This window comes from Lutra lutra, chromosome 12, assembly GCF_902655055.1.
Source record: "Lutra lutra chromosome 12, mLutLut1.2, whole genome shotgun sequence".
In the NCBI taxonomy this organism is placed as follows: Eukaryota; Metazoa; Chordata; class Mammalia; order Carnivora; family Mustelidae; genus Lutra; species Lutra lutra.
In genome coordinates, this window is record NC_062289.1 from 50217134 (window position 1) to 50233488 (window position 16355).

Below are 16355 nucleotides of genomic sequence, written 5' to 3' on the forward strand. Positions count from 1 at the left end.
TCCTTTCAAATGTATTAAGACTTGTTTCATGATTTTTTACATAGCAAAGGAAACCATCAACAAAACAAAAAGACAGCCTACTAAATAGGAGAAGATATTTGCAAATAATATATCCAATAAAGGGCTAATCTCCAAAATATGTAAAGAACTTATAAAACTCCACACCAAAAACCCAAGCAATCCAATTTAAAAATAGAGGACCCAAATAGACATTTTTCCAGAGAAAACATACAGATGGCCAACAGACACATGAAAAGATGTTCAACATCACTAATCACCAGGGAAATGCAAATCAAAAACCACAACTAGACCTGTCAGCGTGGCTAAAACAAAAAAGACAAGTGGTGAGGATGTGCCAAAAAAGGAATCCTTGTTCACTGTTGGTAGGAATGTAAATCAGTGCAGATATGAAGAAAAACAGTATGAAGATTTCTCAAAAAATTATATATATATATATCACATGAGCCAGTAATTCCACTCCTGAGTATTTTCCCAAAGAAAATAAAAACACTAATTTTTAAAGATAGATGTATACTGCAGTATTATTAACAATTGCCAAGATACAGAAACAACCCAGAGTTCCATCAGTAGATGAATGGATAAGGAATATGTGGGGTGTGTGTGTGTGTGTATGAAAACACAATGGAATATTATGCAGCCATGAAGACCAACAATATCAGGCCATTTGAGACAATATGGATGGACCTAAAGGGTATTATGCTAAATGAAATAAGTCTGACTGATAAAGACAAATACCATATGATTTCACTCATAAAGGGAATCTAAAAAACAACAACCAAAACAAGTGAATAAACAAAGCAGAATCAGACCTATAAACACAGAAAACAGACTGACGGTTGCCAGAGGAGGTGGTGGAGGGCTGAGTAAACTGGGTGAAGAGGAGACTTCTAGTTATGGAATGAATAAATCATGGGAATAAAAGACAAAGCATAAAGAATATAGTCAACAACACTATAATAGCAATGTACTGGGACAAATGGCAAGTACACTTGTGATAAACATAGCATTACATATAAACCTGTTGGATCACAAACTGTATATCTGAAACTAATGTAACATTATATGTCAACTACACTAAAAAAAAAAAAGACTTATTCTATGGCCCATAAGCATGATATCATAATTATTTTTGTTCCTCTGGATGTAACATTTCTGTTTTCTTTGGCTTGGTAAATGTTCTGTGTGAACTGGAGGATGTGTAGCTTGCTGTTGTTGGGTGGAATGTTCTATAAATGACAATTAGGTCAAGTTGGTTGATACTGTTGTTCAAATATTCTATATTCTTTCTGTTTATCTGTTGTTTCAATTGCTGAGAGAAAGGTGTTCAAATACCTGGCTATAATTGAGGATTTATATATTTCTTAAAATCTATCAGTTTTTGCTTCTATATTTCAAATCTCTGTCATTAGGTGCATAAATTTTTAAGACTGTTCATTCCTCAGGGGCACTTGGGTGGTTCAGTCAGTTAAGCATCCAACTCTTGATCTTGGCTCAGGTCTCAATCCCAGGGTCATGAGTTCAAGCCCCGCACTGGGCTCCATGTTGGGCATAAAGCCTACTTAATTTAAAAAAAAAAAAAAAAAAAAGATTGCTCTGTTCTCCTGATTACTTGATCTCTTTATTATTCTGAAATTACCTCTTTAATCTCTGGTAATAATTTTTGCTCTGAAGACTAATTTGGCTGATGTTTATATAGCCACTCAAGCTTACTTTTTTTTTTTTTTTTAGCTTACTTTTTACTACCGTTAGCATGGTACTTTTTAAACACTTTTTAATTTATTTGCGCTTATATTTTTTTATTTTTTATTTTTTTATGATGTAAACACTTTATTACTTCTCCAGAAAAATTCACCTGTACAGTGTAAGAGAAGCACAACAACAATTATCTTCATCTCTTCAAAAAGATAGTTAAATTCATGAATTCATTTGAATGTCTTAAGCTTTTCTTAGTGTAAGAGTGTATTTTCCTAATCCAATTTATTTGTATCTTTTTAAAAATTTAATTTTTTTTTCAGTGATCCATAATTCATTGTTTATGCCCCACACCCAAAACCCTCAGTTTGTTTCTCAGAGTCCACAGTCTCTCATGGTTTGTCTCTCCCTCCGATTTCCCCCAACTCACTTCTCCTCTCCATCTCCCAGTGTCCTCCATCTTATTCCTTATGCTCCACAAGTAAGTGAAACCATATGATAATTGACTCTCTCTGCTTGACTTATTTCACTCGGCATAATCTCTTCCAGTCCTGTCCATGTTGATACAAAAGTTCATGGTAGCAGCATAGAGCTAGATTTTACTCCCCGCCCCCATATCGTAATATTTTTCTTTGAGTTGGAACATTTACATTTTTACTTATTTATTTTTTATTATGTCTAGTTAGCCACTACATAGTACATCATTAGTTTTTGATGTAGTGTTCAATGATTCATTATGAACATTTATATTTAATATGATTCTTGATGTGGTTAGATCTGAGTCTTTTATCTTTTTACTTGTTTTCTACTTGTCCTATCTATTCTTTGTCCCCCTTTTCCTCTTTTCAGTCTTTTTTTGGATTAATCAAGCATTTTTTACAATTCTATTTTATCTCCTTTGTTGCTTATTAACTATAACTCTTGGGTTTTTTTAGTGGTTGCTTTAGGGTTTATAGAATATGTCTTACCACAGTCTAATCTTAAATGGCACTATGCAACTTCACCTATAGTACTAGAACTTGATGATAGTATACTCCTGTATCTCCCTTCCTGTCCTTTATGCTACTGTCATCACTTTGCTTTTCCATATATTATAAACCTAACAATATACTACTATATTTGTATAAGTCAACTATCATTTCAATAGATATAAATAATAAGAAAAAATTGTATACCTTTACCCATGGTTACCACTTTACCCATAGTTAGGACTTCTAGTGGTTTTCATTCCTTTGTAAAGAATCAGATTCTCTTCTGTCTGGTATCATTCTCCATTTACCTCAATGACTTCCTTAAGCATTTCTTGTAGTGTGAAACTGCTGGTAGTAAATTCTTTCATATTTTGCATGTCTGAAAATATTTTTATTTCACCTTCAGTTTTGAAAGATCTTTTTGCTGAGTGTAGAATTCTAGGTTGTTAGTTACTAGCTTTCAGCTCTTTCAAGATGTGGCTCCACTTTGTTCTTACGTATTTAGAAATACACTGTCATGCTTATTTTTGTTCCCTTGAATATATCTTTTTCTTTTGCTGTTTTTAAGATTTTCCTTTTGTTGGTTTTGAGAAATTTTATTATGATGTGCTTTGGAATAGTTTTCTACATGTTTCTTGTGCTTGGGGTTCATTGAACTCCTTGGATCTGTAGGTTTGCAATTTTCATCAAGTCTGGAAAGTTTTGGCCATTATTTCTTCAAGTATTTTTTTGTCTCCCACACCCCACCTCTTCAGGCAATCTACAGGCACTTACCACTCTACAGGCACCTACCAATATACTAGGTTGCCTGTAGTTGTCCCACAGCTCACTGATGCTCTTTTTGTTTTGTTTTCTTTTTTCCTTCCTATGTTTCACCATAGATAGTTTCTATTATTATGCCTTCAAGCTACTAAACTTTTCTTCTGCAATGACTAATCCATTGTTAATCCCAATCAGTGTATTTTTCAATCCAAACACATCTCTAGAAGTTTGATTGGGTCTTTTAAAAAAATTGACCCCATTTTTATTTTTTATTACTTATTTATTTTTTAATAACCTCTACACCAAATGTGGGGCTCAAACTCACAACCCCAAGATCAAGAGTTGCATGTTCTACCAATTGAGCCAGCCAGGAGTCCCAGGATCCTCTTTATATCTTACATGTCTACTTTACTTTTTGAACATATAAGATATAGTAATAATAACTGTTTTGATGTCCTTCTCTGCTAATTCTAACATCTGTGTCAGTTCTTGGTTGGTTTGATTAATTAGTCTCCTCAGTATTTTTTATGTTTTCTTGCCTCTTTGCATACTGGCTAATCTCTGCTTGAATGTCAGGCATTATTAATGTTCTCTTGTTAGATGTTGGATTATTTTTTTGTATTCCTATAAATACTCTTGAGCTTGGTTCTGGAATGCAGTTAAGTAACCTGATACTTTGGGGTTTTGTTTTTTGGCATTTTTAGGCAGGTCTGGAGAAGTACTCAGTTTAGAATGAAGTATTCTCCATTATTATGATAAGACCTTCTTGAACACTCTCTTCAGTGTCTGAAGACCTGTGAGGTTTTCCTCTAGCTGGTGGGAACAGTTCCTGTTCCTGGTCCTGTGAGAATGCTGAGCACTGTTTCCTCTCATCCTTTTAGATGGTAACTTTTATCAGCCTTGAGTAGTTTCCTTACATGTGTGCATCAATCAGTGCTGTGTTCAACATTTAAGGGGACCCTCTGCACATTCTGTCGTCCAGCTCTCTCTTTTCTGGTCCTTGGGCCTATGAACTCTGGCTATTTTTGTGTCCTTGCACTCTAATGGAGAGTTCCTTCTACTCAACTTAGGGAATCTATGGTGCTCCCCCACAGTTCCCCTTCCTTATAAAATGGTCTGGAAACTCAAAGCACTGAGCTGAGGTGATGGTAAGACTCACACTATTTGTTTTCCACCTCTCAGGGATCACTTTTTTTTGTTGTCTGATATACAGTGTCTTAAAAGTCATTTTTCATGTATTTTTCTCTTTTATTTTCTTAGTTATTTCAGGTAGGAAGACAAATTCCCTTTTACTCATTTTGACCAGAAACAAATGTTAAGTTGTTCTGCTACTGATGTTTCAACCCAGGTACCCTCCCTCTTCTTTTCCTGCACCTTCTGTTCCTTACTTTTAAAATCTGAGACACATGAACATTTTACAGAATTCTATGTAGACATCAGTATCATCTTTACATTCCTGATCCTACTACTCAGTAATTGACCAATAAAATTGTCAGTAGTGAGCAGAAAAGGTTCAAATTCTTGTTCTGTTGCCCTCTAGCTGTATCTTGAACTTGTTTATGCTAAATACTGGTGCTTTTCCCTATACATGCATAGAAAGCTGAAGAGAAATCAGAAAAAGCAAATATATTCTACTGAGCTATACATTTGGCTTAACCCTGAGAATTTTTAAATTCTTAACTATGAAAAATATAACATAAAAAATAGAAAAACAGAAATATGCTAAAAGTCTCACTTCTACAAACCATTGTTTTTTTTCTGTCAGTATATACCCTTCTATGTTTTATCTGCATCATATTTTGTACATGATATAACAAAAATACACTTTCATATTACTTTTTAAAATATTTTATTTGAGAGAGAGAGAGAACGAGCAATGGGGAGGAGCAAAGGGAGAAAGAGAGAGAGAGAGAAGCAGACTCCCTGCTGAGGAGGGAGCCCGATGCGGGGCTCAATCCCAGAACCTGGAGATCATGACCTGAGCCGAAGGCAGTCACTTTACCAACTGAGTCACCAAGGCACCCCATTACTTTTTTTTTTTTTTTAAGATTTTATTTATTTGACAGACAGAGATCACAAGTAGGCAGACAGACAGGCAGAGAGAGAGGGGAGAAGCAGACTCCCCGCTGAGCAGAGAGCCCAATGCAGAGCTTGATCCTAGGACCCTGGGATCATGACCTGAGCCAAAGGCAGAGGCTTTAACCCACTGAGCCACCCAGGCACCCCTGTCCCCATTACTTTTTCTACTTAATAGAATTACATTATATGTGGCTGCATAGTGCTATAATTATCTTTTTTTTAAAAACATATTTGTCATGTAAGCATGCTATGATCTATTCAGTTGTTTCTATACTAAGGTAACTTCTCCTTTTTTAGATAATAGAAAGAATAATTTCAGTGACTATCTTGACTTTCCTTTTAGGTTATTTTCTTGGCTAATCCCCTAAAGTGAGATTACTAGAGTAAAGGATATAAATATATTTAATGTTCTTGTTACATATTGCCAAATAGCTTTCTTAAAAGATTGTACCACTGTTCACCTTTACCAGCCTAGCTGAAAGTGTCAGTCTTAACATACCCTTGTTAGCACTGTATATTATCACTTAAAATGAAATGTTGTGGCTAACACAATTAGTGAAAATTACTTTTTATTATTATTCCTTAGTTTCTTCATTTCTACAAAGTGGGCCATATTCCTTAGACTTGCCAAATAGGGGCATTTCTTTCTTCTGTAGGGGAGGAAGAGAGGTCTCAAAAACATATTCGTGACCCTGTCTTGGAGGGGTATGATCATTGGTTTTCTTTCCTCTCCCTCTCCTGCATTCATTCATCAAATGTTTAAGGAGCCTTTTCAGCAGGCCCGGTACTATGCTAGGCTCTAGGGGTAGAATTAGGAGGAGAAGGCAAAGCTATAACCTCTACCGAAGAAAGAGCCTACATTCTCTATGTGTGATTGGGAGTAGGCAAATCTGCCAGCCAAAGTGTTCCCACCACATTTGGAAAAAGCAGACTGTGTTTCAGCAAAGCATTAACTTGAAAATTTAAAAGGAACTAGTAAGTGTAGAAAAACCTACCAGAGGAACTTTTGATTATACTGACCTCAAGGAAGTTTTAGCAGCTAAAGAAAGACAAATCTAAAGAGGAAAGAGACAAACATAGCTACATTTTAGGGACAATTAAATGATGCATTCTAATGGAAAATGCTTTCAAAATGGCTGTGACCAGGGACCACGAAGCTTTACTGGGAGAGAGAGGAGGGGGATGGAAACGAAATAAGAAAACTATGTAAGCAAGGCAGCTACCAAAGGCAGACGCTTAACCGACTGAGCCACCCAGGTGCCCCCGTATTCCTAAAGTGATTTAGTTTTGCCTGGTTTTGAACATAATAAAAGTGAAATCATAATGGATGAGTTCTTTTGTAAGTGGCTTTTTGACTCAAAATGATGTTTGTAAGATTCTTCTACTGTGCTGCATGTAAGTATTGTTTGTTCACACTCATTGCAAAATGATCTCATTATATAAATGTATCACCTGTTCTATTGTGGATGAACACTGAGTTGTGTCCATCTTGAGCCAATTGTGAAGAACATGCTATGAACCGTCTTATATATATCTCTTGTTGCACAGGTGTAAGACGTTGTGGAGTAGAATAGCTGAAACATAGGATACGCACGTTTTCTACTTGGCTATGTGTTGCAAATTCTTTGCTAGGTGGTGGCATCAATTCCTACTCCTACGACCAGTGGTGTTCTTGCTGCTTGAAATCTTTGACAACATTTACTACTGTTATACTTCAACTTATTGCCAATTTGGTGTGTGTACAATGGTATCTCGTTGTATTTTTTTAAATTTAAAAATTTTTCTTTTTAATTTGACAGACAGAGAGTGCTAGTAGGCAGAGAGGCAGGCAGAGAGAGAGGGGGAAGCAGGCTCCCTGTTGAAGCAGAGAGCCCGATGCGGGACTCGATCCCAGGACCCCAGGATCATGACCTGAGCAGAAGGCAGCGGCTTAACCCACTGAGCCACCCAGGCTCCCTCACTGTATTTTTAAAGTAACTTCCCTAATAACCAAAGTGGTTAATCATCTTTTCATGTAATTTTTGGCCCCTCGTATTTTGTCTTTTGTGAGGTCCTTGCTCATTTTTTTATGTTAATGTGGCTTTTTCTTATTGATTCATTCTATGTTCTTTGTACTCATCCTTTGTCAGTTTTATGTGTTACACAACTTCTCCTAGTTTGTGACTTGAAAAATAATTTTTCACTTTCTTCATAGTGCCTTTTAACAATCAGAAGGTGTTATTTTAGTGTAGTGAAATAGTCTTTTTCTTTATGTGCAGCACTTTCTGTCTCCACTTTTAAGATAACTGCAATACCTAAGGTATCTTCTAAAAGTTTGATAGTTTTGCTTTTCATCTTTAGATCTTCCAACTACCTGGAAGTGATTTTGTGTATAGGGTGGAATAGGGGTGCAGTTTTATTTTTTTCCACATAGGATATGTGATTGCTGAGCATCATTTACTTGAAAAGAAAGGTCCCATGGAGCTGCAGGTCACCCCTGTTACATATGAAATACCCAGATGTCTTATGAATCAGATTTTTGGACTTTCTACTCTGTTCTGCAGCTCTGCGTTTACTCCTGGGCCAGGTCCACTCTGCTGTTACTAGTAAAGGTTCATGAGCTTGATTTATTACAGGGAAAGTCCTTTCATTTGTTATTGTTCTTAGTTCTTTTTTTTTTTTTAAAGATTTTATTTATTTATTTGACACAGAGAGAGAGAGATCATAAGTAGGCGGAGAGGCAGGCAGAGAGAGAGAGAAGGAAGCAGGCTCCCCACCAAGCAGAGAGCCCGATATGGGGCTCGATCCCAGGACCCTGGAATCATGACCCGAGCTGAAGGCAGAGGCTTTAACCCACTGAGCCATCCAGGTGCCCCTGTTCTTAGTTCTTTAATACACAAGTTTAAGATAGTGCTTATGTTCCTTTGGGCCTACCACGACTCACAGAAAAGAAAAGCCCATTTCGTGGACAATACCTCTGTCTCCAATAACAGGGCCAACTTCCTCATTAGGCATTGAAGGCACAGTGCCTTGGGTTTATAATAGTTTTAGGGGCTCATGAAAATGTTTTAATTTATTTTATAATCAGAAGAAAACAATGAACTTTGGGTTGAAGAAAGTACTTTAACATATAATACTAAATAGTCATTTTTATACCAACACTGTCACAAAACATATTTTTAAGTACTTTTCTAGAGGGAAAGGGCCCACCTAGGCAAATATGCCCAGGGCCCATAAAGTGGCCCTGCCTGATAGTGTTCTTAAAAATTATCCTGTTAGACATAAGGGCAGAACTTAGGTGGTCATCCCTATCCTGCCATATAGGCTAGGGCATAAAAACATGTTTCCTCCTAATGGTAGATGAGCATATCAGCTTCATTTGGAAAAACTGTACACACCAGGAAATTAATAATCCCCCCAAATGCTAACTTTAAAATTTGAATAAAATGGAATATAAGTAATATCTATTTTCAGGTATTTGCCAATACTAGGGGTACAAGAATAAACAAATGAACATAGTAGAGCTTCTAGTATCTAAAAGAAATACAGACAGTGAACAATTATAATTGGGAGGAATGTCACATAATAGAAGTATGGTAGTAAGGCTGAGTTAATCCTTAGTTGCAAAATAGGTGTTATTTTTGGTTTATCAAATGAGGAAAGCAAGTCATAGAAGTGACTTCTCCCAAGTACCAGTGAATATATTCAGAAGTAATATTTGAATACCAGGACTTTGACTCCAAGCCATGTGCTGTTTACCATGTCATAGTAAACTGTAAATAAATTAGAGTGTTTTACACTGAATAAGAAACAGAAATAGGTGGGGCGCCTGGGTGGCTCAGTCATTAAGTGTCTGTGTTCGGCTAGGTCATGATCCCAGGGTCCTGGGATTGAGCCCCGCATTGGGCTTCCTGCTAAGTGGAAAGCCTGCTTCTCCCTCTCCCATCCCCCTGCTTGTGTTCCTTCTCTCGCTGTCTCTCTCTCTCTCTGTTTCAAACAAATAAATAAAATCTTTTTAAAAAATGAAATAGAATAAAAACCAAAGGGTTCCTTCTTTCTCTATTTAATCTTTTTTCCCATATATTTATTTAGGTATATTCACATATCATAAAATTTACCCATCTCAATTGTATACTTCAATGATTTTTAGCAACTTGTCAAATGGCACAACCACCATCATAAATCAGTTTTAGAACTGTTTCATCATCCCCATAAGAACCTGAATGCCCATTTTCAGTTAATTTCCATTCCCACCACCTGGCCTAGGCAATCATTAATTATTTCTTTTGTCTATAAATTTGCCTTTTCAGGATATTTCATACAAGCAAAAATCTTAGAGTGTATGGTCTCTTTTGTCTGGTTTCTTTCATTTAAATAGTGTTTTTGAGGTTCTTCCATGATTTAGCATGTGTCAGTAGTTTGTCCTTTATTATTGCCTAACAGTATTCCATAATTAGATGGATACTTCACATTTTTGTCTATCCATTCATGTGCTGATTGACATTTGGTACTTTCCAAATTTCAGCTATGGCCAATAATGTTGCTATGAACATTTGTATGCAACTTTTTTTGACGACATGTCGTCACTTCTCTTAGATACTCAGGTGGAATTGAGGGGTTATATAGTAGTTTATATTCACCTTTTGAGAATCTGCCAAAATGTATTCCAAAGCGGCTGCCACATTTTGCATTCCTACCAGCAATGTATGAAGGTTCCAATTCCCCCACATCCACAGACTCTTACTGTCATCTGTCTTCTTGATTATAGTCTTTCTAGTGGGTGTGAAGTGGTATTCATTGCGGTTTTGATTTACATTTCCCTAATGACTAACGATGTTGAACATCTGTTCATGTGCTTATTAGCCATTTATACATATTCTATGAAGAAGTGTCTATTCCAAACCTTTTGCCCATGTTTTGACTGTATTGTCATCTTATTACTGGGTTCTAAGAGTTCTTTGTAAATTCTGGATACAAAGTATTTATATTAATATGTAATATGTATGTAAGTCTTTATAATAATATTAATATCTTTATATTAATATTAATATATTAATATGTTTCACACATTTTTCCCCATTCTGTTACTTGTCCTTTTATTTCCTTAATGTTGCCTTTTTAACTGTAAAAATCCTGAATTTTAATGAGGTCCATTTTATCCATTTTTCTAGAAATAAATCCTTATATTTACAGTCAATTGATTTTTTTTTTTAAAGATTTTATTTATTTATTTGACAGAGAGAGATCACAAGTAGACGGAGAGGCAGGCAGAAAGAGAGAGAGAGGGAAGCAGGCTTCTTGCTGAGCAGAGAGCCCGATGTGGGACTCGATCCCAGGACCCTGAGATCATGACCTGAGCCGAAGGCAGCGGCTTAACCCACTGAGCCACCCAGGCGCCCTACAGTCAATTGATTTTTAAAATATTTTATCTATTTATTTGACAGAGAGAGAGAGAGAGAGAGAATTTGAAGCAGGCTTTGCACTGAGTACAGAGTCAGACGCAGGGCTCAATCCCACAGCCGCAAGATCATGACTGGAGCCAAAACCAAGAGTTGGACATTTAACTGACTGAGCCACCCGGGCACTCCTATAGTCAACTTATTTTGGACACATGCAACTCACTAACAAAAAGATAGTTCAAAGATGGTGCAGGAACAACTGGATATCCACATGCAAAAAAAGATGAACTTAGATGGTCATTTCATACCATACACAGAAATTAACTCAAAATGGCTCATAGGCTTTAATATAAGAGATGAAACAATAAAACTTTCAGAAGAAAACAGGAAAGAGAAATTCAAGGTCTTTGGTTAGGCAAAAAATTTTTTAATTGATTCCTGAATTCTTGTCCTGATATAACACAATACATGTACGTACATGTGTGTTTATACGTGGCATGTGAGCATGGTGTAGGTAGGTAACTGTACAGCCACCTTCAGTCAAAATGATAAACTATTTTACTGGGATTGTTAACTGAAGTTTGAATTATCAGTGACATAAGTATGTTGAAAACAATATGCTAGGGAAAAGCGGCAAGCTAGCCAGAACAGAAAATCCAGAGCTTGGCAGGTAGAATTCAAGACAAAGCTGTGTAAATAGTAAATTCGTCCCTTCTTCAAATACTATACAATGTGCCTACCTACATTTCAGGCTAAGAAATGTTGATTATAGGAAGTCACTGACTGCAGACTGTCTTCTCCTATAAAAGGAAGAATCTTTACCAACTCGGGAGATGCTGCATACTCCAATGTTTGCAATGATTTCATAACAGTAATATGAAATTTTTAAAGCCTGTTACTTTCAACATGTGTAGGAAGAAAGAAATTATTGTTGAAGACTCATCAACATAATTCATCAAGAGGAAAGTTTTAGATACAAAGCCTCACTTTAAAGGTACTTTCTTCACAACACATGCCTTCCTTAATTTCCATCACCCATGTTGTATTGAGCACTGGGTATTACGTGCAAATAATGAATTGTGGAACGCTACATCAAAAACTAATGATGTATTATTGTTGGCTAACAACATAATAAAAAAAATTTTTTAATTAAAAAATTAATTTCTATTAGAAAAAGGTACTTTCTTCTATTAAATTCTATGGATTGCACTTAAAATAGTCTTATTTTTAAAATAAATTAAATTTTTAATTTTTTTAAAATTTAATTTTAATTTAAAAAAATTAAATTTTAAAAATTATTTATTTATTTATATATTTGACAGAGAGAGAGAGAGCACAAGCAGGGGGAGCAGCAGGCAGAGGAAGAGGAAGAAGCAGGCTCCCTGCTGAGCAAGGAGCCCAGTGTGGGGCTAGATCCCAGGACCCTGGGATCAGGACCTAAGCTGAAGGTAGACTCTTAACCAACTGAGCTACCTAGGTGTTCCTGTGTTGTTGTTGTTGTTTTTAAGACTTTATTTATTTTTGAGAAAGAAAGAGAGAGAGAGAGTGGGTGCAAGAGCAGGGAGGAGGGGCAGAGGGAAAAGCAGACTCCCTGTGGAACAAGGAGCCCGATGTGGGACTTGATCCCAGGACACTGGGATCAAGACCTGAGCCGAAGGCAGACACTTAACCAAGCCACCCTTGCACTTAAAAATTGTTAATAGCTTATTTCATAGTGAAATAATCACTTTCACCTCTACAAGGGATACACAAGAATATGGGCATTAATCTTGGCCACCTGTGTTCACTGTGAGTTAGTCAGTGCTCTATCTGTGTCTTTTCATGACAATTGATGGAGTCTTTGTGAAAGCCTGAATCTTGATTTCCTCTATTTCAGAGCAATATTTGTTTTCAAAATGTATTTTCTAATATAATTAAAACTGCATTACTGCTTGTTAATATTTTAATAAATTTTCATTATTTTCAGGTACAGCTGGTTATTTATATATCTAACTGTCCCTTTTAGGAAAAGTAACATGTTTTATTGTGCTTTTATCCCCCATGTGAGTGGTTTTTAAATCACTGGAGGCATTGGTTGAGTGTTGGAACCCTACCTTCCAGCATCTGACAAGGGTTTTAGAACACAGTAAATGCTTCATATGTTTTTGTTGTAATAAAGTAAATATTCACTTTTTAAATACTATAGTTTTAAAATCACATTTCCCTGGCCCGAAGTCTAATGGAAGAAAATATACAAGGAAATCAACCAAATTACTACAATAAAATTCTAGGAGAGACATACAGGTTTATCATTATTATAATGAAATGCAATTGTAATGAAAGCTAATTAATGTTTCAATGACAAGAGCCAAGTGACAACATTTTCTTTCTTGAATACCTAGTAACATGATGTTCTCTCATTCTAAAGAGATACGCTCTCTCCTCTTAGAGCCTCTATCTAAATCTCTCAGACAATTTAAAAATCAGATTTTTACAATCCTGGATGAAGTAGACTTAGCTGAGTGCAGCCACAGAGCAAGAAGAGCCCCAGATAAAGTTAGCCTTTCTATCATAGCATACCATCCATTGCTAACATCTTCTAATAACTATGCATTTCTTAAAAGCAAGCAGAAACAATTTGCCAGCTCATTAGAATTCCACATGAATCTGAAAGAGGAATGCTAAGTAGTGAAATGGATGAAGAAAGCCTTTTTCAACTTGTTGAGAGGACACTGGCAAAGCACATACACTGTGAAGAGTGCATATCAGATGAGTAAAATGGGTACTTTACCAAAAACAAGTGAACTGAAAGACAATTCACAAATTCTTTTAAAATACTTTCTTCTTGCCTAAGATATAACCTAGACTGGTTCTAAATAATTTTCTCAAATACTATCTGCAGTGATCTTTTCAGTTACAGCCCTCCAGCCCTTCAGCCACCTGGAAACATGCAGTCCCACCTGGAGACTTATCCTGCCCTCAGGGCCTGGGCCAGTGCTGTCCTCTACACTGGAGGAATTTTCAGAAGCCTTAGACTAGAAACTTACCTGCTCAGTGTCAGAGTGGCTGTTCTGCTGATTCTGCTCTGATACTGTAACCCCGCTTCAGGCACTAAAATTTTATCTGGTTACTTGTTACCAAGCCTCTATCTTGAACCACTAAAAACTTGATCCTGGATTCTTCCGTTGTGATCCTTAGTCCTGCCTTGGGACCTTACTTAGTATTCTAGTGGGTGCCATACACCCTGTAATGTTCTGTGGGCTTAGTTTGGAGCCCTACCCTGGAACTCGCATCTTCCTAAGTTATGTCCCCAATATATGCCACCTGATAGCTATGACACAGACTTTCCTCATGTCTGGATTTCTACCTATTGCCCACAGTCCAGCGCTTCTAGAGACAGGTCCGATGTTTGACCTAATTTCTTACTCTAATAGTAACTCGGGTAATACCTCCATTTTAAAATATTTCTATTCAAACCAGTCCACAGTAAGTTTTAAATGCATCACTGAATATACATCTGCTGCTCGAAATTCCAAAAGAAAACATCCCATACCTGTCTGAATGAATCCTGATTTGTATCCATTGGTTGTGCCATTTTCCGGAGTCACAGTTGACGATACTGAAGAGTTTGGTTTCATAGAGTGGCAAGTAGCAGAGGATTGTCGGCTTCTACATTCTGGGAAGGAGTAAGAATCACATTATGGGGGGGGGGGGGGAGACCAGCCCTCTGTTAAAACAGGTGATGGAAAGGCAATCTATATAATCTATAAAATAAACCGCGGCTCCTTAAGGGGCAACCACATGCCTTATCAGAGATGCCCCCTCCTCAAATTCTGATTCCAACAGAATGTTCAAGATGGTGAATTCAGTTTGTCTTCCTAAGGCCACATGTCATGTTTAGAAGGACAAAGAAAAAAAGATGAGACTTTTATTCTTCACAGATTAGTTACCAGGAGAAAAATTACTCATAACCAATATAATCATGCTTGTTTTATGGATAAGACTGAGACTAAAATATTGGATGGGTATATATGTATGTGTGTGTGTTGTGTGTGTGTGTGTGTAAATAAAATCTCCGATAAGCTTTCAAGTGCCAGTTAACCTCCTATCAGGATGGATTTAAGTGTGGAACAGGAACCTAGAATCCATGGAGGCTGCTTTCAACATTCTCACCTCAACTTTATGTCCAAAAGCTGAACCAAAGAAAAATTTATAGGTAATGGGGCGCCTGGGTGGCTCAGTGGGTTAAGCCGCTGCCTTCGGCTCAGGTCATGATCTCAGGGTCCTGGGATCGAGTCCCGCATCGGGCTCTCTGCTCAGCGGGGAGCCTGCTTCCCTCTCTCTCTGCCTGCCTCTCCATCTACTTGTGATCTCTCTCTGTCAAATAAATAAATAAAATCTTAAAAAAAAAATTTATAGGTAGAAGAGAAAAATTTTAAATGCCCAAATTCTTAATATTCTTAGTTTTTATTAAAGGAAATAGATATATAATACTCAAGGTGATCTCTGATCATGCAATACCAAGCTTCATTTTAGGTAAGCCAGTATTAATGGAGCTCTCCTGTAATACTTTAATAATATTTTGAACTGAGCTAGATAACAAATACTATGATACCCCATGGGGCTGTAGCTTCCAACTAAATTATACTACATGTTATAATGTATTAGACTTCAAAGGTAGCATGTGAAAAAGAAATATAAATGGTTGCAAATGACAGTTTGCTTATAGAGGGTCCTTTAGAGAGTTTCCAAGTTTATCAGATATGTGCAAGGGCTGGAAGCAGTTTCCCATAACCTTCATTGCTCAGATCTTCCTTGAAGAGCTACTGTACTTTGGCCTGGAAGGATATCGCCTTGTTATGTGTAATATATGCATATATTTATATTGATAATATATGTCTGCATATCTGTATATATACATGCATACACAATTCTAATTCTAACCAACTGCTATAAATACAAGGCCTCGGATGCCTGGCCGGCTCGGTTGGTAGAGCGTGTGACTCTAAATCTCAGGGTTGTGTGTACAAGCCTCACGTTGGGTGCAGAGATTACTTAAAAATAAAATCTTTTAAGGGTACCAAGGTGGCTCAGTTGGTTAAGTGTCCAACTCTTGATTTCAGTTCAGGTCATGACCTCACGATTGTGGGATTAAGCCCCAAATTGGCTCTGTGCTTAGCAGGGAGTCAGCATCTCTCCCTCTGCCTCTCCCTCTGCTCCTCTGCCTTCCCCCTGCCCCTATCCTGCTCACACATTAAATAAATAAATAAATCTTTATAAAAAACTATAAAGAATAAATAAAATCTTTAATTTTTTTTTAAATGTAAGACTTCAAAAGGATTATTGCACCTGTCTTGGAACATGCAGCCATTTCCTAAGGAATTATTTAATGTCATTTCAAATGCAACCAAGAGTAATTACAGTGGAAGACTTAGAGGAAAATCTGCAGTTATAATTTGGATTCATTATGGTA

At 36.7% G+C, this 16355-nt stretch overlaps 1 protein-coding gene and 1 long non-coding RNA gene across 10 annotated transcripts in view; one reads left to right on the forward strand and one right to left on the reverse strand.

Annotated features, from left to right (window-relative positions):
* Positions 1–16355, reverse strand: part of GREB1L (GREB1 like retinoic acid receptor coactivator) — a 275717-nt gene that overhangs the window by 100533 nt on the left and 158829 nt on the right. For all 9 annotated transcript variants that reach the window (XM_047697253.1, XM_047697252.1, XM_047697250.1 and 6 more), the window contains one exon: positions 14436–14558. In XM_047697253.1, coding sequence (XP_047553209.1) covers positions 14436–14558 — 123 coding nt within the window. The remainder of the gene's footprint in view (positions 1–14435; positions 14559–16355) is intronic.
* Positions 1–16355, forward strand: part of LOC125082077 (uncharacterized) — a 53629-nt gene that overhangs the window by 31682 nt on the left and 5592 nt on the right. The window lies entirely within an intron of this gene.